Source organism: Ranitomeya imitator, chromosome 10, assembly GCF_032444005.1.
Source record: "Ranitomeya imitator isolate aRanImi1 chromosome 10, aRanImi1.pri, whole genome shotgun sequence".
Lineage (NCBI taxonomy): Eukaryota > Metazoa > Chordata > Amphibia > Anura > Dendrobatidae > Ranitomeya > Ranitomeya imitator.
The window spans coordinates 141,237,884-141,257,959 of record NC_091291.1 but is presented as its reverse complement, the minus strand read 5'-3'; the positions used below and the strand labels follow the sequence as shown (position 1 = coordinate 141,257,959).

At 56.5% G+C, this 20,076-nt stretch overlaps 1 protein-coding gene across 2 annotated transcripts in view; it reads left to right on the top strand.

Annotated features, from left to right (window-relative positions):
• The window catches only part of DDX25 (DEAD-box helicase 25), a 29,319-nt gene extending 14,648 nt beyond the window's left edge, over window positions 1–14,671 (top strand). The window contains exons 2-12 of one of the 2 annotated variants that reach the window (XM_069742466.1): window positions 3,467–3,503; window positions 3,646–3,681; window positions 4,016–4,151; window positions 4,813–4,905; window positions 9,803–9,905; window positions 10,895–11,009; window positions 11,371–11,548; window positions 11,883–12,120; window positions 12,200–12,362; window positions 13,127–13,315; window positions 13,966–14,165. In XM_069742466.1, the coding sequence (XP_069598567.1) occupies window positions 4,844–4,905; window positions 9,803–9,905; window positions 10,895–11,009; window positions 11,371–11,548; window positions 11,883–12,120; window positions 12,200–12,362; window positions 13,127–13,315; window positions 13,966–14,027 (1,110 nt within the window). In that variant the 5' untranslated portion in view covers window positions 3,467–3,503; window positions 3,646–3,681; window positions 4,016–4,151; window positions 4,813–4,843 and the 3' untranslated portion in view covers window positions 14,028–14,165. Of the gene's footprint in view, window positions 1–3,466; window positions 3,504–3,645; window positions 3,682–4,015; window positions 4,152–4,812; window positions 4,906–9,802; window positions 9,906–10,894; window positions 11,010–11,370; window positions 11,549–11,882; window positions 12,121–12,199; window positions 12,363–13,126; window positions 13,316–13,965 lie in introns of both variants that reach the window. The other variant, XM_069742465.1, reaches the window with a different exon arrangement.
• The last annotated feature ends 5,405 nt before the right edge of the window (window positions 14,672–20,076 follow it).

The window sequence follows — 20,076 nt, the reverse complement described above, 5'->3', positions numbered from 1 at the left end:
AAAACTAACCAAACACTGAGGTAAAAAACTAACCAAACACTGAGGTAAAAAACTAACCAAACACTGAGGTAAAAAAAAACACTGAACACTGAGGTAAAAAACTAACCAAACACTGAGGTAAAAAACTAACCAAACACTGAGGTAAAAAAAAACACTGAACACTGAGGTAAAAAATACACTGAGGTAAAAAAAAAACACTGAACACTGACCAAACACTGAGGTAGAGGTAAAATACTGAGTGTGTGAACGTGGCATGACGAGGCGAGTGTCGGGCTCCTGTGTCGCAGTGTACACACCGCACGCACGCACGCTCACACACGCACGCACGCTCTGACGCTCACCGTGCACCGTGTCTCCTCCTCAGTGACCGCCCTCGCTCCTGTTTCCCTCACAGCAGCGCCACCTGCTGGTGAACGGTCTCTACCCTCACACCGCTGCCTGCGCGCTGACGTCACTGCTTTTTTTTTTGCACAAAAAAGAGGCGGAGTCAGGAGCGGCCAGCCCCGCCCGAGCGTTGCTAGGGTCACGTGGAGGAAGGATCGTTGGCGGCGGTGCGCGGTATCGGCGGTGCGTGGCGGGAACCAGAAGAGGTGTCCGACTGTCCGCCGCCTCCCAGAGCTCCACAGCGTGCGGGGCTTCATGTGCAGAAATGTCCGACCGGAACAACAATGTAAATACATGTAATGTGCGAGTCCGGGCCTATACTGTGTGCGGAGGAGGGACTACTACTCCCAGCACTGAGGATTCACTAGTACTCCGCCTGTGCTTCTGCTGTGATGGGAGACTACAACTCCCAGCATGTGCTGGAGCTCCCAGTTGCAGACCCCATTTCAGGGGCGATCACCCAGCAGTGATCTCTGACCTATAGGTGTCCGTGGCCTGGTGTCACCCCTGCTGTCTATAGGTGTCCGTGGCTCGGCACCTCCCCTGCTGTCTATAGGTGTCCGTGGCTCGGCGCCGCCCCTGCTGTCTATAGGTGTCCGTGGCTCGGCACCTCCCCTGCTGTCTATAGGTGTCCGTGGCTCGGCACCTCCCCTGCTGTCTATAGGTGTCCGTGGCTCGGCGCCGCCCCTGCTGTCTATAGGTGTCCGTGGCCTGGTGTCACCCCTGCTGTCTATAGGTGTCCGTGGCCTGGTGCCGCCCCTGCTGTCTATAGGTGTCCGTGGCTCGGCACCTCCCCTGCTGTCTATAGGTGTCCGTGGCCTGGTGTCACCCCTGCTGTCTATAAGTGTCCGTGGCTCGGCACCTCCCCTGCTGTCTATAGGTGTCCGTGGCTCGGCACCTCCCCTGCTGTCTATAGGTGTCCGTGGCTCGGCACCTCCCCTGCTGTCTATAGGTGTCCGTGGCCTGGTGCCATCCCTGCTGTCTATAGGTGTCCGTGGCCTGGTGCCATCCCTGCTGTCTATAGGTGTCCGTGGCCTGGTGCCATCCCTGCTGTCTATAGGTGTCCGTGGCTCGGCACCTCCCCTGCTGTCTATAGGTGTCCGTGGCTCGGCACCTCCCCTGCTGTCTATAGGTGTCCGTGGCCTGGTGCCGCCCCTGCTGTCTATAGGTGTCCGTGGCTCGGGCTGCCCCTGCTGTCTATAGGTGTCCGTGGCCTGGTGCCACCCCTGCTGTCTATAGGTGTCCGTGGCTCGGCACCTCCCCTGCTGTCTATAGGTGTCCGTGGCTCGGCACCGCCCCTGCTGTCTATAGGTGTCCGTGGCCTGGTGCCGCCCCTGCCGTCTATAGGTGTCCGTGGCTCGGCACCGCCCCTGCTGTCTATAGGTGTCCGTGGCTCTGGCTGCCCCTGCTGTCTATAGGTGTCCGTGGCTCGGCGCCGCCCCTGCTGTCTATAGGTGTCCGTGGCTCGGCACCGCCCCTGCTGTCTATAGGTGTTTGTGGCTCGGCACCTCCCCTGTTGTCTATAGGTGTCCGTGGCCTGGTGCCGCCCCTGCTGTCTATAGGTGTCCGTGGCTTGGTGACGTCCCTTCTGTCTATAGGTGTCCGTGGCTTGGTGCCGCCCCTGCTGTCTATAGGTGTCCGTGGCCTGGTGTCACCCCTGCTGTCTATAAGTGTCCGTGGCTCGGCACCTCCCCTGCTGTCTATAGGTGTCCGTGGCTCGGCACCGCCCCTGCTGTCTATAGGTGTCCGTGGCCTGGTGCCGCCCCTGCCGTCTATAGGTGTCCGTGGCCTGGTGCCGCCCCTGCCGTCTATAGGTGTCCGTGGCTCGGCACCGCCCCTGCTGTCTATAGGTGTCCGTGGCTCGGGCTGCCCCTGCTGTCTATAGGTGTCCGTGGCTCGGGCTGCCCCTGCTGTCTATAGGTGTCCGTGGCTTGGCGCCGCCCCTGCTGTCTATAGGTGTCTGTGGCTTGGCGCCATCCCTGCTGTCTATAGGTGTCCGTGGCTCGGGCTGCCCCTACTGTCTATAGGTGTCTGTGGCTTGGCGCCATCCCTGCTGTCTATAGGTGTCCGTGGCTCGGGCTGCCCCTGCTGTCTATAGGTGTCCGTGGCTTGGCGCCGCCCCTGCTGTCTATAGGTGTTTGTGGCTTGGCGCCGCCCCTGCTGTCTATAGGTGTCCGTGGCTCGGCGGCGCCCCTGCTGTCTATAGGTGTCCGTGGCTCGGCACCGCCCCTGCTGTCTATAGGTGTCCGTGGCTCGACACCGCCCCTGCTGTCTATAGGTGTCCGTGGCTCGGCACCGCCCCTGCTGTCTATAGGTGTCCGTGGCTCGGCACCGCCCCTCTTGTCTATAGGTGTTTGTGGCTTGGCGCTGCCCCTGCTGTCTATAGGTGGCTTGGCGCTGCCCCTGCTGTCTATAGATGTCCGTGGCTCAGGCTGCCCCTGCTGTCTATAGGTGTCCGTGGCTTGGCGCCGCCCCTGCTGGCTATAGGTGTTTGCGGCTTGGTGCCGCCCCTGCTGTCTATAGGTGTCCGTGGCTTGGCGCCGCCCCTGCTGTCTATAGGTGTCCGTGGCTTGGTGACGTCCCTTCTGTCTATAGGTGTCCGTGGCTTGGTGACGTCCCTTCTGTCTATAGGTGTCCGTGGCTCGGCGCCGCCCCTGCTGTCTATAGGTGTCTGTGGCTTGGCACCATCCCTGCTGTCTATAGGTGTCCGTGGCTCGGGCTGCCCCTGCTGTCTATAGGTGTCCGTGGCTTGGCGCCGCCCCTGCTGGCTATAGGTGTTTGCGGCTTGGTGCCGCCCCTGCTGTCTATAGGTGTCCGTGGCTTGGCGCCGCCCCTGCTGTCTGTACGTGTCCGTGGCTTGGCGCTGTGCAGAGAACGCAGAGCTGACGGCTTTTGCTGCGTTCCTGTCCCGCGCTCGTCCGTGTGCAGCGATGGATCTGATTGTCCAGCACATCAGACTGTTTATTATTGCTTCGGATTATCAGGTTACCCTGACTGTAATCTGCTGGATTATTGGATTTATGCAGCTGCTGATAACTTCTCCATATGTGATCGTCATACTGACTGCCTCCATGTCTTACAGGTTATTGCTCCTGATTGTCCAGATCACTATCGGTCAGGTAAGTCCAGTTATTCTGATATACCTGCCCTTCCTGACTCCTGCTACCGCTGAGCGCTTGTTTAAGATCCCTGCTGGCTGTCAGTGAATGGAATCTTGGCCTGTATATATCCGTTCATAAAAGCGTTAATATCCTATTTCAGGCCATTACTGGGACCATGGCGAGGAGGAGGGTGTCAGTAAGTTTAGCGTTTTGTAACCTATATATTATGCTCGGCACAGGGGTCTCTTTCCATCCACCACGGTGTCTGGCACTAGGAGGCGCCGCTGTCACCTCTGTGTATGGGTGCATGTAGGATGGGTGCATGTAGGACTGGCAGCGTCTCCTTCTTCCTGCAGATGGTGCCACTGGCCGCATCTTTTCACTGTTCAGGGGTCTCGGGGGGCTGCTCCATAGGCTGACATGCCTCGCACACACATGGCTGCTGCTGTGGCCACGGCCACTGGGATTAGAGCTAAATTTATAGATAAATCATTAGAAAAGTAAAGATCTTGTGTTCTCTTCTGTTGCAGACGAACAGGCGACGAACTCCCTCCTGAATAAGCTGATCCGGATCTCTCTGGTGGAGTCCAGCCATAATTTGGAGGTGCAGCAGAGAGACCCCTCGTCTCCATTGTACTCCGTGAAGTCCTTTGAGGAGCTGCACTTGTAAGTGATCACAGTACAGAAAACCCAGTGACCATAAAAGGGTTAATCCAGCAGTAACCAGAGGTGCAGGGTCCGACATAAAGGGAGAGGGGGACAAGTGCTAGAAGACCTGGTGGTGTTACGGGGATCTCATGACGCGGTGGTGCGTGGTGTTTCGGGGGCACGCGTGGCTGGGTGTTATGATGGCGCGCAGTGTTACGGGGGAGCGCGTGGTGGGGTGTTAGATGGCGTGGTGTTAGGGGCGCGGTGTTACAGGGCGCGCGTGGCTGGGTGTTATGGTGGCACGATGTTATGGGGTGCACGTGATGCGCGGTGTTTCAGGGGTGCGCGTGGCTGGGTGTTACGGTGGCGCGGTGTTATGTGGCGCACGTGATGCGCGGTATTTCAGGGGTGCGCGTGGCTGGGTGTTACGGTGGCACGGTGTTATGGGGTGCACGTGATGCGCGGTGTTTCAGGGGTGCGCGTGGCTGGGTGTTACGGTGGCGCGGTGTTATGGGGTGCGTGTGATGCGCTGTGTTTCAGGGGCGCGCGTGGCTGGGTGTTACGGTGACGCGGTGTTATGGGGTGCGCGTGATGCGCTGTGTTTCAGGGGTGCACGTGGCTGGGTGTTACGGTGGCGCGGTGTTACGGTGGGGTGCGTGACGTGCTGCTGTTTCTGCAGGAAGCCTGATCTGCTCCAGGGGATCTATGGAATGGGCTTCAACAGACCCTCCAAAATCCAGGCCACCGCTCTCCCAATGATTCTTGCTGACCCGTAAGTATAGCTGTCCTCCACGTGTCGTCTGGCCATAAACTACAGGATAAATGTGTCGAGGTGTAAATTAAACCCCCGTTTGTGGCCGTCTGTGGACCCATTTTGTTAAACCCTTTTTAATTTTACCGCCGGTGGCAGAGATTTAATGCTATTCGTTTGACTAATGAAATATCCTGTGCTATCTCTGGTGGAAATCTTAGAAATTCATCGGGCCGATATTACACATTGCTCCAACATTAGAGCCACGAACTTGGCATGGTGTGCACGGACCGGCCAGCGGCAGAGACATACATAATGTCACGCTCCGGTCGAGAGTCGCTGGTCAGTCCGTGCCCCGCCGTCCGATTTTATATGGCCAGCTGACTGCACCCTTATTCTAATCTTCCGTTGTCAGCAGCGCTCCACTCCGTCCTCCGGCTCACTGGTTGTCGGAGCGCTTGTGGACAATTTTGACCAGTGGCGAGGACGGGTTGCTGGTCTGAACGGAGCCCTTTCCGCAGGCTGCTCAGGTGGTCTTGTTCCTGCACCATGTGAGAAGCGCAGGGGGATCCAGCAATGCTGCCAGCTTCAGAGCCCACAGGCGGCACGTGCTCCTCGCCTGTGAGGCTGGCCGCGCGCTCCTCGCCTGTGAGGCTGGCCGCGCGCCCTTCGCCTGTGAGGCTGGCCGCGCGCCCCTCGCCTGTGAGGCTGGCCGCGCGCCCCTCGCCTGTGAGGCTGGCCGCGCGCCCCTCGCCTGTGAGGCTGGCCGCGCGCCCCTCGCCTGTGAGGCTGGCCGCGCGCCCCTCGCCTGTGAGGCTGGCCGCGCGCCCCTCGCCTGTGAGGCTGGCCGCGCGCCCCTCGCCTGTGAGGCTGGCCGCGCGCCCCTCGCCTGTGAGGCTGGCCGCGCGCCCCTCGCCTGTGAGGCTGGCCGCGCGCCCCTCGCCTGTGAGGCTGGCCGCGCGCCCCTCGCCTGTGAGGCTGGCCGCGCGCCCCTCGCCTGTGAGGCTGGCCGCGCGCCCCTCGCCTGTGAGGCTGGCCGCGCGCCCCTCGCCTGTGAGGCTGGCCGCGCGCCCCTCGCCTGTGAGGCTGGCCGCGCGCCCCTCGCCTGTGAGGCTGGCCGCGCGCCCCTCGCCTGTGAGGCTGGCCGCGCGCCCCTCGCCTGTGAGGCTGGCCGCGCGCCCCTCGCCTGTGAGGCTGGCCGCGCGCCCCTCGCCTGTGAGGCTGGCCGCGCGCCCCTCGCCTGTGAGGCTGGCCGCGCGCCCCTCGCCTGTGAGGCTGGCCGCGCGCCCCTCGCCTGTGAGGCTGGCCGCGCGCCCCTCGCCTGTGAGGCTGGCCGCGCGCCCCTCGCCTGTGAGGCTGGCCGCGCGCCCCTCGCCTGTGAGGCTGGCCGCGCGCCCCTCGCCTGTGAGGCTGGCCGCGCGCCCCTCGCCTGTGAGGCTGGCCGCGCGCCCCTCGCCTGTGAGGCTGGCCGCGCGCCCCTCGCCTGTGAGGCTGGCCGCGCGCCCCTCGCCTGTGAGGCTGGCCGCGCGCCCCTCGCCTGTGAGGCTGGCCGCGCGCCCCTCGCCTGTGAGGCTGGCCGCGCGCCCCTCGCCTGTGAGGCTGGCCGCGCGCCCCTCGCCTGTGAGGCTGGCCGCGCGCCCCTCGCCTGTGAGGCTGGCCGCGCGCCCCTCGCCTGTGAGGCTGGCCGCGCGCCCCTCGCCTGTGAGGCTGGCCGCGCGCCCCTCGCCTGTGAGGCTGGCCGCGCGCCCCTCGCCTGTGAGGCTGGCCGCGCGCCCCTCGCCTGTGAGGCTGGCCGCGCGCCCCTCGCCTGTGAGGCTGGCCGCGCGCCCCTCGCCTGTGAGGCTGGCCGCGCGCCCCTCGCCTGTGAGGCTGGCCGCGCGCCCCTCGCCTGTGAGGCTGGCCGCGCGCCCCTCGCCTGTGAGGCTGGCCGCGCGCCCCTCGCCTGTGAGGCTGGCCGCGCGCCCCTCGCCTGTGAGGCTGGCCGCGCGCCCCTCGCCTGTGAGGCTGGCCGCGCGCCCCTCGCCTGTGAGGCTGGCCGCGCGCCCCTCGCCTGTGAGGCTGGCCGCGCGCCCCTCGCCTGTGAGGCTGGCCGCGCGCCCCTCGCCTGTGAGGCTGGCCGCGCGCCCCTCGCCTGTGAGGCTGGCCGCGCGCCCCTCGCCTGTGAGGCTGGCCGCGCGCCCCTCGCCTGTGAGGCTGGCCGCGCGCCCCTCGCCTGTGAGGCTGGCCGCGCGCCCCTCGCCTGTGAGGCTGGCCGCGCGCCCCTCGCCTGTGAGGCTGGCCGCGCGCCCCTCGCCTGTGAGGCTGGCCGCGCGCCCCTCGCCTGTGAGGCTGGCCGCGCGCCCCTCGCCTGTGAGGCTGGCCGCGCGCCCCTCGCCTGTGAGGCTGGCCGCGCGCCCCTCGCCTGTGAGGCTGGCCGCGCGCCCCTCGCCTGTGAGGCTGGCCGCGCGCCCCTCGCCTGTGAGGCTGGCCGCGCGCCCCTCGCCTGTGAGGCTGGCCGCGCGCCCCTCGCCTGTGAGGCTGGCCGCGCGCCCCTCGCCTGTGAGGCTGGCCGCGCGCCCCTCGCCTGTGAGGCTGGCCGCGCGCCCCTCGCCTGTGAGGCTGGCCGCGCGCCCCTCGCCTGTGAGGCTGGCCGCGCGCCCCTCGCCTGTGAGGCTGGCCGCGCGCCCCTCGCCTGTGAGGCTGGCCGCGCGCCCCTCGCCTGTGAGGCTGGCCGCGCGCCCCTCGCCTGTGAGGCTGGCCGCGCGCCCCTCGCCTGTGAGGCTGGCCGCGCGCCCCTCGCCTGTGAGGCTGGCCGCGCGCCCCTCGCCTGTGAGGCTGGCCGCGCGCCCCTCGCCTGTGAGGCTGGCCGCGCGCCCCTCGCCTGTGAGGCTGGCCGCGCGCCCCTCGCCTGTGAGGCTGGCCGCGCGCCCCTCGCCTGTGAGGCTGGCCGCGCGCCCCTCGCCTGTGAGGCTGGCCGCGCGCCCCTCGCCTGTGAGGCTGGCCGCGCGCCCCTCGCCTGTGAGGCTGGCCGCGCGCCCCTCGCCTGTGAGGCTGGCCGCGCGCCCCTCGCCTGTGAGGCTGGCCGCGCGCCCCTCGCCTGTGAGGCTGGCCGCGCGCCCCTCGCCTGTGAGGCTGGCCGCGCGCCCCTCGCCTGTGAGGCTGGCCGCGCGCCCCTCGCCTGTGAGGCTGGCCGCGCGCCCCTCGCCTGTGAGGCTGGCCGCGCGCCCCTCGCCTGTGAGGCTGGCCGCGCGCCCCTCGCCTGTGAGGCTGGCCGCGCGCCCCTCGCCTGTGAGGCTGGCCGCGCGCCCCTCGCCTGTGAGGCTGGCCGCGCGCCCCTCGCCTGTGAGGCTGGCCGCGCGCCCCTCGCCTGTGAGGCTGGCCGCGCGCCCCTCGCCTGTGAGGCTGGCCGCGCGCCCCTCGCCTGTGAGGCTGGCCGCGCGCCCCTCGCCTGTGAGGCTGGCCGCGCGCCCCTCGCCTGTGAGGCTGGCCGCGCGCCCCTCGCCTGTGAGGCTGGCCGCGCGCCCCTCGCCTGTGAGGCTGGCCGCGCGCCCCTCGCCTGTGAGGCTGGCCGCGCGCCCCTCGCCTGTGAGGCTGGCCGCGCGCCCCTCGCCTGTGAGGCTGGCCGCGCGCCCCTCGCCTGTGAGGCTGGCCGCGCGCCCCTCGCCTGTGAGGCTGGCCGCGCGCCCCTCGCCTGTGAGGCTGGCCGCGCGCCCCTCGCCTGTGAGGCTGGCCGCGCGCCCCTCGCCTGTGAGGCTGGCCGCGCGCCCCTCGCCTGTGAGGCTGGCCGCGCGCCCCTCGCCTGTGAGGCTGGCCGCGCGCCCCTCGCCTGTGAGGCTGGCCGCGCGCCCCTCGCCTGTGAGGCTGGCCGCGCGCCCCTCGCCTGTGAGGCTGGCCGCGCGCCCCTCGCCTGTGAGGCTGGCCGCGCGCCCCTCGCCTGTGAGGCTGGCCGCGCGCCCCTCGCCTGTGAGGCTGGCCGCGCGCCCCTCGCCTGTGAGGCTGGCCGCGCGCCCCTCGCCTGTGAGGCTGGCCGCGCGCCCCTCGCCTGTGAGGCTGGCCGCGCGCCCCTCGCCTGTGAGGCTGGCCGCGCGCCCCTCGCCTGTGAGGCTGGCCGCGCGCCCCTCGCCTGTGAGGCTGGCCGCGCGCCCCTCGCCTGTGAGGCTGGCCGCGCGCCCCTCGCCTGTGAGGCTGGCCGCGCGCCCCTCGCCTGTGAGGCTGGCCGCGCGCCCCTCGCCTGTGAGGCTGGCCGCGCGCCCCTCGCCTGTGAGGCTGGCCGCGCGCCCCTCGCCTGTGAGGCTGGCCGCGCGCCCCTCGCCTGTGAGGCTGGCCGCGCGCCCCTCGCCTGTGAGGCTGGCCGCGCGCCCCTCGCCTGTGAGGCTGGCCGCGCGCCCCTCGCCTGTGAGGCTGGCCGCGCGCCCCTCGCCTGTGAGGCTGGCCGCGCGCCCCTCGCCTGTGAGGCTGGCCGCGCGCCCCTCGCCTGTGAGGCTGGCCGCGCGCCCCTCGCCTGTGAGGCTGGCCGCGCGCCCCTCGCCTGTGAGGCTGGCCGCGCGCCCCTCGCCTGTGAGGCTGGCCGCGCGCCCCTCGCCTGTGAGGCTGGCCGCTCCGATACCACAGGGTGACCAGTAAGGTTTAAAATCCTAGGAGGTAAATTGCAAAGTTCCTTGTTTTTACAAGAACTTTGCAAATTCATGCATTAAAACCTCTTTAAAACAAAGAGCAATGACTTCACAGCCACCATTGCCCTGACTACCAGGGCTGCTGGTCGGCGTCAGGCTACTGGGGTCAGTGAGATACTGGGGTCAGTGAGATACTGGTGGCATGTGGCCTCCCCCTGCTCATCTAAGACCCCGCATAGGAGCTGTCCACTTGTTAGCACCGGGCAGGGAATTACTTGTACGACTTAAACAGCAGAAAAAAAAGTTTTCTTTATTTTTCTCTCTAGACCTCAGAATCTGATCGCTCAGAGCCAGTCAGGGACAGGGAAGACGGCAGCGTTTGTTCTGGCGATGCTCAGCAGGGTCGATGTCAAGAAAAAATACCCCCAGGTGAGTGTAAGGGCTCGTACACATGGCACTTAAAGGGGGTCTTCTAGTCTAGATGAATCATCACCTGTCCAGTGGATAAGTGGTCCAGGACCCCCACTAATTGCCAGAACTGGGACTTGTGCCACTTTCTTCCCTGGTTTTCCCTTGGACATAAGACCACTGCCTGGAGGAGCTAAACGAACAGGCGCCCTCACTGCCAAATATGAGGGTAGCCGAACATAGAACTGCTATGCTGTCACTCTGTGCCATAGCTTGGCAACCAGCCAGTGTAGGACCAGGACGGTTCTGACAATCGCTGTGGGTCCTAGAGGTGAGACCCCCACTGGGGTCCTACGCCTTTAAGAGCAGCATTTCATACTATGAGACAGAGATCAGTAACCTGCTGCAGTCCAGATCTTCTTGCACTACAACTCCCAGCTTGCCCTGACACCTGCCCAGCCTGTGGCTGCCTTGGAATGCTGGAACTTGTAGTTTCCTTCAGTTAGTGTATGTTCACATGATGCAGATTAATTGCAGAAACTTCTGTCCATTCCCAAATATCTGAATGGAGCTAATTCAGATGAACAAGAAAGGTGCTGATATTTCTGCTGCAAACCGGCCTATGACCAGCCCACGGGTGTCACACAGGCTCCTCGGGATGAGGACTGACCTTCTCCCCGGTTGATTCTTGTTTTTATTTTTTTAAAGCAGAAACCGTCCTCTTTAGCGTTTTTGGTGGAGATTCCCCCCCCTCCCCCCCTGAAGTGTTCTTTGCGGCCGTTTCATTGGTCAGGGCTTAGTCTGGAGAGATTTCCTTTAGGATTCGCTATTGGAAGTGATATGTACTTATTTTTAATTTATTTGTTTTGTGTATTTTTTCAAAACCTCTTAATGAAAAAAAAAAAAACTAAAAAAAGCCCCCTGTGAACAGCAAAGTGACATGATTTTAGCGCAGATGCCAGAAAAAAATGCGAGCTAACCCCTCGTTGCTGTCTCGTTCCCGTCCTCAGTGCATCTGCCTCAGTCCCACATTTGAGTTGGCTTTACAGACGGGAGACGTCCTGAAACAGATGGGGAAGTTCTGTGAAGGAATTGACGTGATCTTTGCGATCCGTGGGAACAGACGTGAGTAGCGTTGCTGTATAGCGGAGCAGAGTCTGCAATGTTTTGCCCCTTGCAGATACATTTGCACTTCACTTTTGCCCCAATATACTATCATTCAATAAATGGGAATAACTGTACAGTATAATTCCTGTCTTCTATTAAGTGTCTGTTCCTGGTACTGCAGCTCAGCTCCTATTGAAATGAATGTGATCTGAACCACAGTACTCGCAAACGGCCACTAGATGGCGTACAGAGCTGTAGTCTTTTAGTATGTCCTACAATGGATCAGGAATCTCATCCTCCTCCAAGTATAGAAGATTCATGGAGCATTCCAGCTGCAAATTGATTTTTTTTTTTTTTTTTCCACTATTTATTTTTTCAGCAACCAGAGGAACCAGAATAGAATCTCAGATCATTGTAGGAACGCCGGGAACGGTAATGGACTGGTGCTTCAAGCTCAAACTTTTCAGTGTTGAAAACATAAAAGTGTTCGTCCTGGATGAAGCCGACGTCATGATCGGCTGCCAGGGATATTCTGACCACAGCGTCCGAGTGAAGCGGTGAGGTTCCCGGGACAGAAGGGGGCTTCTAAATTAAGTTGTACATGCGGTGCACTGACCTGTCACTCACTCATGGCAGCCACAGGACGAGCCACAAATGTGTCTGATGGGGATACTCTCCTCAATCTGTCTACAGTCTATGTAGGTGTAATGTATCATAACTTTATGGATAATTAACCTCTGGGACCCTCAATGATCAGATGATTAAAGTGGGCCACACATTGATATAGTGCTGCACTATTGCCATGTTTGCTGGCCTCAGTGCTGCGGTGCCTAAGGCACGGGCGCTGCGGCGCCTCTTCTAGGGATGTCCTGACCTGTCTCCTCCCCGCAGGGTGATGCCACCCGACTGCCAGATGCTCCTGTTTTCTGCCACCTTCGATGAGTCCGTCTGGTATTTTGCTGAGAGGATTGTTCCAAATCCGAACATCATAAAAGTAAAGAAGGAGGACGTGACTCTGAAGAATATTAGACAATTCTACAACTTTTGTGAAAGCAATGAAGAGAAATTCGTGGCGCTATGCAACATGTATGGGTCGATGACTATAGCGCAGGCAATCATCTTCTGTCAGGTACAGTCCCATCTCGGACTATGTAACGCTGTCAGAAGTAATTTCTGTGACACCAACCAGTGTTTATCTCGTGAAATAGACTCGGAAAACTGCAAACTGGCTTTCCCGAGAAATGGCTAACGATGGGCACCAGGTGGCTCTGCTGAGCGGCGAACTGTCGGTGAGCGACCGAGCAAATATAATCCAGAGATTCCGGGATGGCAAAGAGAAGGTTCTCATCACCACCAACGTCTGCGCACGAGGTAAGACCACCGAGGAGGCATCCTGACCCACTAGCCTGAGGGTTTATGCCTTACCACATTTGTAAGAGATGCTTACGGCAGTGGGCCTAAAAGTGCAATCAGCATGTACAGACATTACATTACTAACCCTGAGTTACATCCTGTATTATACCCCAGAGCTGCACTCACTATTCTGCTGGTGCACTCACTGTGTACATACATTACATTACTGATCCCAAGTTATGTCCTGTATTATACTCCAGAGCTGCACTCACTATTCTGCTGGTGCAGTCACTCTGTACATACATTACTGATCCTGAGTTACATCCTGTATTATACTCCAGAGCTGCACTCACTATTCTGCTGGTGCAGTCACTGTGTACATACATTACATTACTGATCCTGAGTTATATCCTGTACTATACTCCAGAGCTGCACTCACTATTCTGCTGGTGCAGTCACTGTGTACATACATTACATTACTGATCCTGAGTTACATCCTGTATTATACTCCAGAGCTGCACTCGTTATTCTGCTGGTTATTCCTACATCCGTTTACCTTAATATCAAGATTACCCAAAATGCTATTAGAGCAACATTTGTGCAGACACTGAACAAGCAGGAGATCCTAGGAGAGCTCCGCTGAGGAGCTTATTGCAGTCAGTAGCAGGTAAGGATCGTCCTCGGTAGGGCTCCGGTGTGTCTCTGCAGGCCTGGCTTGTGTGATCACAGCTCTGCTTTATTTTCCCAGCAGGGAATGTTATTATATCTTTTTCCGTTTTCAGGAATTGATATAGAACAAGTTTCTATTGTTGTGAATTTCGACCTGCCGGTCACAATAGAAGGCCTGACGGACTACGAGACGTACCTGCATCGCATCGGTCGCACCGGCAGGTTCGGTAAGAAGGGTGTGGCGATCAGTCTGGTAGAGAAGTGTTTCATGTACATCCTGAGGGACATCGAAGAGCATTTTGGTAAGTGAACATCAGTGTATAATACCGCCTCTAGGTGCGAGAATAACGGGGATAGCAGATAATTACCCAGGACTGCCACGTTTGAAGGTTTTCCTTTAAGGTTATGTATATGTTCATCGCATGTCGGATGCTTATGTACAAAGGTGAACTCACTCCGTGCAGAAAAGGCGCCGTCCGATGGCAGCGACCAGGGCTAGCTCCAGTCGCTGCTGACTAGTCGCAGCATATGATATGATATTGAACTCAATGATAAACACTGTTAAGTAGAAAAATATCTGAATGCCAAAATTGCCATTTATCGATAACCTCCTCCTCCAAAAAAAATGTATGAAAACGTACGTACCACAAAATGGTATCGGAAAGAAAAACTACCGCTCAATGTGCAAAAGCAAAATCGGTGGAAAATAAATAAAAATTTAAAAAAACAAAAAAAAAATATATATGTGTATATATATGTATATATATATATATATATATGTATATATATGTGTGTGTATATATATATATATATATATATATATATATGTGTATATAATATAATATATATATATATATATATATATATATATATATATATATATTAGAAAATGGTGACTTTTGTTCCCCAAATTGTGAGGCCACAAGGATGTGACTTGTTCTGTTTCCTCCAGGGACAAAGATCGTGCAGTTGGATACTGGAGACTTTGACGAGGTGAAAAGACTCTGCTGCTGATGAGGACGGAGAATCTTCATGTTTTATAAGGCTGCTGTTGGTTAAGGGAAAAAAAAAGAAGTTCGGGCACTAGGGAGGTCTGCATTATGGAGAGAAGTTTTGGCACGAAGTTCTCACAGTTGTTTGTTTTTGTTTATTTTGCACTTTTGTAAATTTATTAATCACTTTATTTGTAAATATCACTTTATATAAGAGGCGAATGATCGGCCCACTCTTAGTTTTTGCTTCGGGGGGCTTGAGACCCTCCGATCATACACGGGTGACTGACGCCAGGTCACACAATCGATCAGTAATATTAATTGGGAAGACTTGCACTTGGTGAACGATCAGATACAATGTGTTATATCTGCATTACTTTTAACACTTGCACTGAGGCTAGCGGGACCATAAAGGGGTCCCCCGACACCTCTTCAGATTATCAGAGCCCCCTTATAGACATCTCCGTCTCTCGATCTATGTCCTCGGGTTCAGGACGCAGCCGTCTTTATGAAGCTTTTTATCTAAATGTTCTTCTTCGTTTCCTGGTGTGACGAATGTTCTTTTTTTTTTTTTCTTTTTTTGTAAAGTTTTTGTTACGTATTCATTGGAAATATTTTCCAGGAAAGTTTTATGTTGATATTTTTATTAAATCTGTTACTGTTCTAGAATAAGTGTCTTTGTGTGATGGGAGTCTCTCTGATCCCAACCTCTACACCGGAGAGTGGCGCGATCACGTCTTGCTATCCTATCCACTGTGAGTTTCACCTCTGCTTTGTCAGGGGCTGATGGGTCAGCCATATTTCTAGTTCATCTCCCAGTAAGATAATGGATGTAATTGGAATGTTACCTGTGTATCTTACACAAGAATACCATGTCCTCTATGCTCGACCTCCTGGAAACGCAATGACATATACACCTGGATCCCCTGTACCACCACCCTACATGTATGCATACCAGTAGATCGCTATACCAAGCTGTATATCTCTGGGGTGCAAAACACCCACTGTTAGATTTGACCACTTGTGACCCCCCACACTCCCTCCACTAAAAAATGGCTGCGAGGGCGGAAATAAAACATAGTATAGTGTGAAAAAAGCCCCCAAAACGTATCCCACCCCCCCCAGAATATTTTGCTATTTTACTCCACAATGACAACCAGCTTACGTGTAAAAGACTCAGAATTACCACTAAATTAGGCATTTATCTGCACAAAGAAACCCCAAAGTTAAAGGGGTTGTCCGGTCAAAACCGATACATCTGCAGACATATGAATCCCCCCCAGCGCGCAGTGTTGCCTGCGGGGATTCGCCAGTTTCAGACCGGGTAACGGAGAGTATCTACGAGTTATAGATTCCCCCGGACAGTGGTTGCAGCCTCTCTCGCCACACACTTGTATGGAGCGAGGCTGCACAACTGGGCAGGGGTGTGTATAACTCATACATGGTCTCTGTTCCCCGGTCTGAAACCCGCCAATCCCCACCGCACAATGCGCACGCTAGGGGGATTCATATACCTGTAGGTACACAGTGGCTGTAGACTTATCGGTTTAGACTGAACAACCTTTTTAACTTGACAATCCCTTTATCACCTGTATACAGAATGGGTGATAACTTACTGATCGTGGGGGTCTGACTTCTGGAACCTGCATCGAATTAGCTTTTACCCCCCTTATAGGATGGAGCAGCAGTGCACATGTCCATCTGCGCTGCATTCCTTATGGGGCTGCTCAGCATTGTCCACTGTCAAGAAAACCAGCCTCTGAGGGTATGTGCACACGTTGCGGAAAGGTGTGCGGATTTTTCCGCACTGATTTTGGTAATATATCCGCACTGCGGAATTAATGTGGATTTACCGCTTTTTTTGTGCGGATTCCTATTATGGAGCAGGTGTAAACCGCTGTGGAATCTGCACTAAGAATTGACATGCTGCGGTATAAACAATGCAGCGTTTCCGTGCTTTTTTTTTTTTTTCCACGGTATGGGCACTGCGGTTTTTGTTTTCCATAGGTTTACATGGTACTGTAAACTCATGGAAAACTGCTGCGAATCCGCAGCACGTGCACATACCCTAAATCGTGCACCAATCCTAAAAGAAAATGTGGGCCACGACTCCCATCTAGACCCACATAAGCCAAATCCTTAACTTAGCTTCCCCCAGTAGCTAGTTATCGTTTAACGTCATTGATCTTCATTGTTATTGCAGCTGTACTGAACTCATTGTCACCGATTATTCAGTCCCAGCATATAAAGTGTGGCCAGATATTGTCCATTTGGAATAATCTGCAATATCTATTGTTTAGATGACTGGGCAATCAGAAAAGCATAGCCTGAGGTTACTATTGTATAGGTATCTATATCCATTGATGTGTTCTGAATTTTGATATCCAAAATGCTGTGGTGACCGGACTATATTTCTGGGTTAGATGTATAAACTCCTCTAGTGTATGATCACCGCATGGCACATGCACAAAACCTCACCATTTCCCCATAAAATTCTCTTCCTAGTTCACCTCCCAGTTTTTTTTTTTTTTAAATGGTGGCATCCAGGTTGTCCCCATTGCGGTCCCTCAAGACTGCAAAATAATATTGGTATTTTCCCCTTTCTGATATAGCTATTTTCTAATTTTGAACTTAAATTTTTTTTCCCCTCACTGGTTTAATATCAATAATTCCTTCACTCACACCCCATCAACATAACTGTACACATGCTTATTTTAGGTTGATTTCTTATTTAACTCCCCTGAACTTGCAATCATTTTAGGAACCAAATTGTCAAGTGATCTCTTACAAAGCATAGTCAAAAACATAGCAGTAACAAGGTGGTCAGCTGCCATGAAATGCCATGTGAGTTTTTACCAACCCTGCTGATTCATTTAACTGCTAATCACAGCCATAGACAGTAGTATTCACACATGTGAGTGACTATACAGCAGCAGTTGATGTTTGCTGCTATTGCGGGTGTTGGAGGCGGGTGCCATGTACAGAGAAGACTCTGCTTCCATATCTGCTATACATGGACAAAAGTTGTTAACAAGGTGGTTAGACAGCTTGTGTCAACATAAATCACAAGATCAATAGCAAGTCCACTAGATGAGATAATGTCCAGAGATAAAACATTTCCTCTTATCCACATTTTTCATTGCGGTGTACAAAGCCTGTCATCATTTAGACCCAACGTGACCTCGTGGTCCATGCGGGACATATATAAAATCCTAAATACATAGAAACTTCTGGTCATTTGCATGAAAGATGGCTGGTATAGTCTATGGGAGAACGCATTCAGTGGAAGCCCCAATGGTTGATTGTCCCAGGGATTTATAGACCTCTAACACAGGGGTGTCAAACTGCATTCCTCGAGGGCTGCAAACAGGTTATGTTTTCAGGATTTCCTTGTACTGCACAGGTGATAATCACCTACACACATAATGATTGCAGTACCTTGTGCAATGCTAAGGAAATCTTGAAAACACGCATGGTTTGTGGCCCTTGATGAATGCAGTTTGACACCCCTGCTCTAACAGGTGGCAGACGTCCTCATTTAGCAGTGGTGGTGTTTGTATAATTGGGGGGCTGACATCGTCCTGCACCATCCGGGTGTAATGCCACCATTAGGCTTTGTTGCAGTCTTTAGCAGTCAGCGTCTTCCTCAGTGTCTAGAGGAGATGGGTTCAACCTGCCGCACAGAGAAAGGAATCTTTCCACAATGAGCCCAGCGCCCGATCCCAACATTGCAGGCTTCTCCTTTCTGATCAGGACCACCATGTTTCAGGTGTTGGACAGAGGAGCAAATTCCAATTCTCAGGAGTAGATAATTTTTGTTGTCAAGATGCTCAGAGGGGAACACACTCGCCCCAGAGGAGCAGTTGCCTTCCCTGAGGGTCTCTTCTATTACGTAAACCACAAGGTTCCAGCTTTCATGAACGAAGTCGAGTTGGACACCATCTTCACGGCGAGGGGCGTGCCTGCCCTCCGAACAGCCTCTCATGGGGAGACCCTTTGGCCTCTTCATGTGCAGCTTGACTTCCTTTCCACGCCACTGATTGGCTGTTAAAGAGGCTCTGAAGATCTCGTCCTTTAGACCCTCTGGCCATGGTCTATGTTCACTGCTTGCATCTGGTGGCCTCTGATGTGTGAAGTATTGATATGTTGGTTTGCTTAATCCCCAGCACTGTCCTAAGTAGGGTCTTGACCTTTAAGGGTCAGGCCTCCATGCCTCCCCTTTCAGTGTTCTCTATACTTTTGCTCTTCGGTAATACGGTAGCTCATTAACCTTTAACCCTTCACTATCACAGCATTGACCTTCAGCCATTCTGCAAGGCTACCGGGTAGGCTTCAAGGCAGACATCCTCCAGGTTGGTGCCATGACATCCTCTGTTTTTAGCCTGTGGCATAAGATCTGCCACGCTACCATGTTAACGTCAGATGCCAAATTTACCTTTTTATTTTTTGGTACAGGTTTTCTTACTCTGTTGCCTCATTGGGGGACACAGGACCATGGGTGTTATGCTGCTGTCCACGAGGAGGCAACACTATGCATAATCTGAAAAAGATTAACCATGGCTCCTCTGCAGTATACACCCCTGGACGGCGTTGGCCTTCTCCAGTTGTTGCTTAGTGTCGCATTGGAGGCACACCTAAAATTTCATACTGTTTTTTTTTTCCACAACGAGATTACAGATGAAGAAAAGTGGTCTCCTGCGAGACTCCCGGCATGGCTCCTTCCTCGGCCCCCTATTACGGGGTGCCCGGTTGAAGTCGAGATGGTTATTCCCCATGTCGCTCCTTCCCCAGTCCCTCGGGTGCTGGTTCGAAGACGAGACCCCCCCTCCTTCCCCAATTCCTTTTGGTTTCTGGGTTGAGGTGAGGATGAAGCCCCCTGAAGGTGACAGCAGCACCCTCCCTAATCCCCCTCTGGGGCCATTAGGTTGGGACGCCTCAGGTAGGGCCTGTACAGGCAGCACTCTGCAGCTCCCAGCAATGGGCCAGCACACTGCGCCTGCATCCAGGGACCCCAGCCCAGCTGTGGGCTCCTGTCGGGGCCGGTGGGCATGCAGGCAGGGCACATCTGAGACACGGCTCCCTGTCTCTGTGGCAGCAGCAGGGGGGGGGGGGACCCTTCAGCCCAACCCCCCTATCACTTAGAGCCCCACCGCTATCCTGCTTTTCAAATCTGGGAGGGTCCGGTTCAGATCCGATCCCCTCCCGTGCCCTCTCGGGCATCAGGCATCTACTTTAGGCTGTGGCTTCGGCCTAGCCGAGACCACCGCCTTGTTTCTGCCCCGGATGACAAATATTACACTTTACAGTGTCAAAGAGGGGGCGGAGAGAGATCTTCCTGTTCTCCTTGTCAGCCATTTCTGCTGCAGGACCAGATTAACCCTGCATCTCCCGGCGTCCAGGCCAGCCAGTCTCCAGGGGGCACAGGACTGTGGATCTTCGGCGCTGGACCTAGGGGCAGACTGGTGGGGTAAGATCACAGCTGGGGTTCTTACTCGGCTGTGATTCCATATTCCTATAAGACCCCCTATAGGTTCCTCTGCATAGCCACCCCTCTCGCACACTACGCCGGGCTCAAGGTCCAAGAAAACCAGGCAGGACTGCTTTTATGCATTCTGCACAGCCTGCAGGACCACTCTCCCCAGTGGCAGCACGTACCTGCACTGCCGGGACTGTATCCAGACTACTGTGTCAAAGCCCGAACCAATGCTTTGGTGTCTGATGCCACGCCGGAATGGGCTACTCTGATGTCGCAATGCATGACGCAGTATATAGATAACCTAACCTCCACATTGCTTCAGGCTCTGCTTCGGCTGTAAACATTACCCAGCAAAGGGAGAGCTCGAATCAGGGACATGACGTCCCGGGCACATCCATGTCTAGGTCAGGACGTAAGTGGACCCACAGGTCACGTTCATCTGTGTCATCCCATAGAACACGGTCATCCCCCTCTAGGGAGAGACAGCGTAGTTCCAGGTCACCTAGACCGTCCCCTACCAGGGACAGACAATGCAGATCTCCACCCTAGTTCACCCACCAGGGGACGCCTCAATGATACACAGAATTTGGAAGGC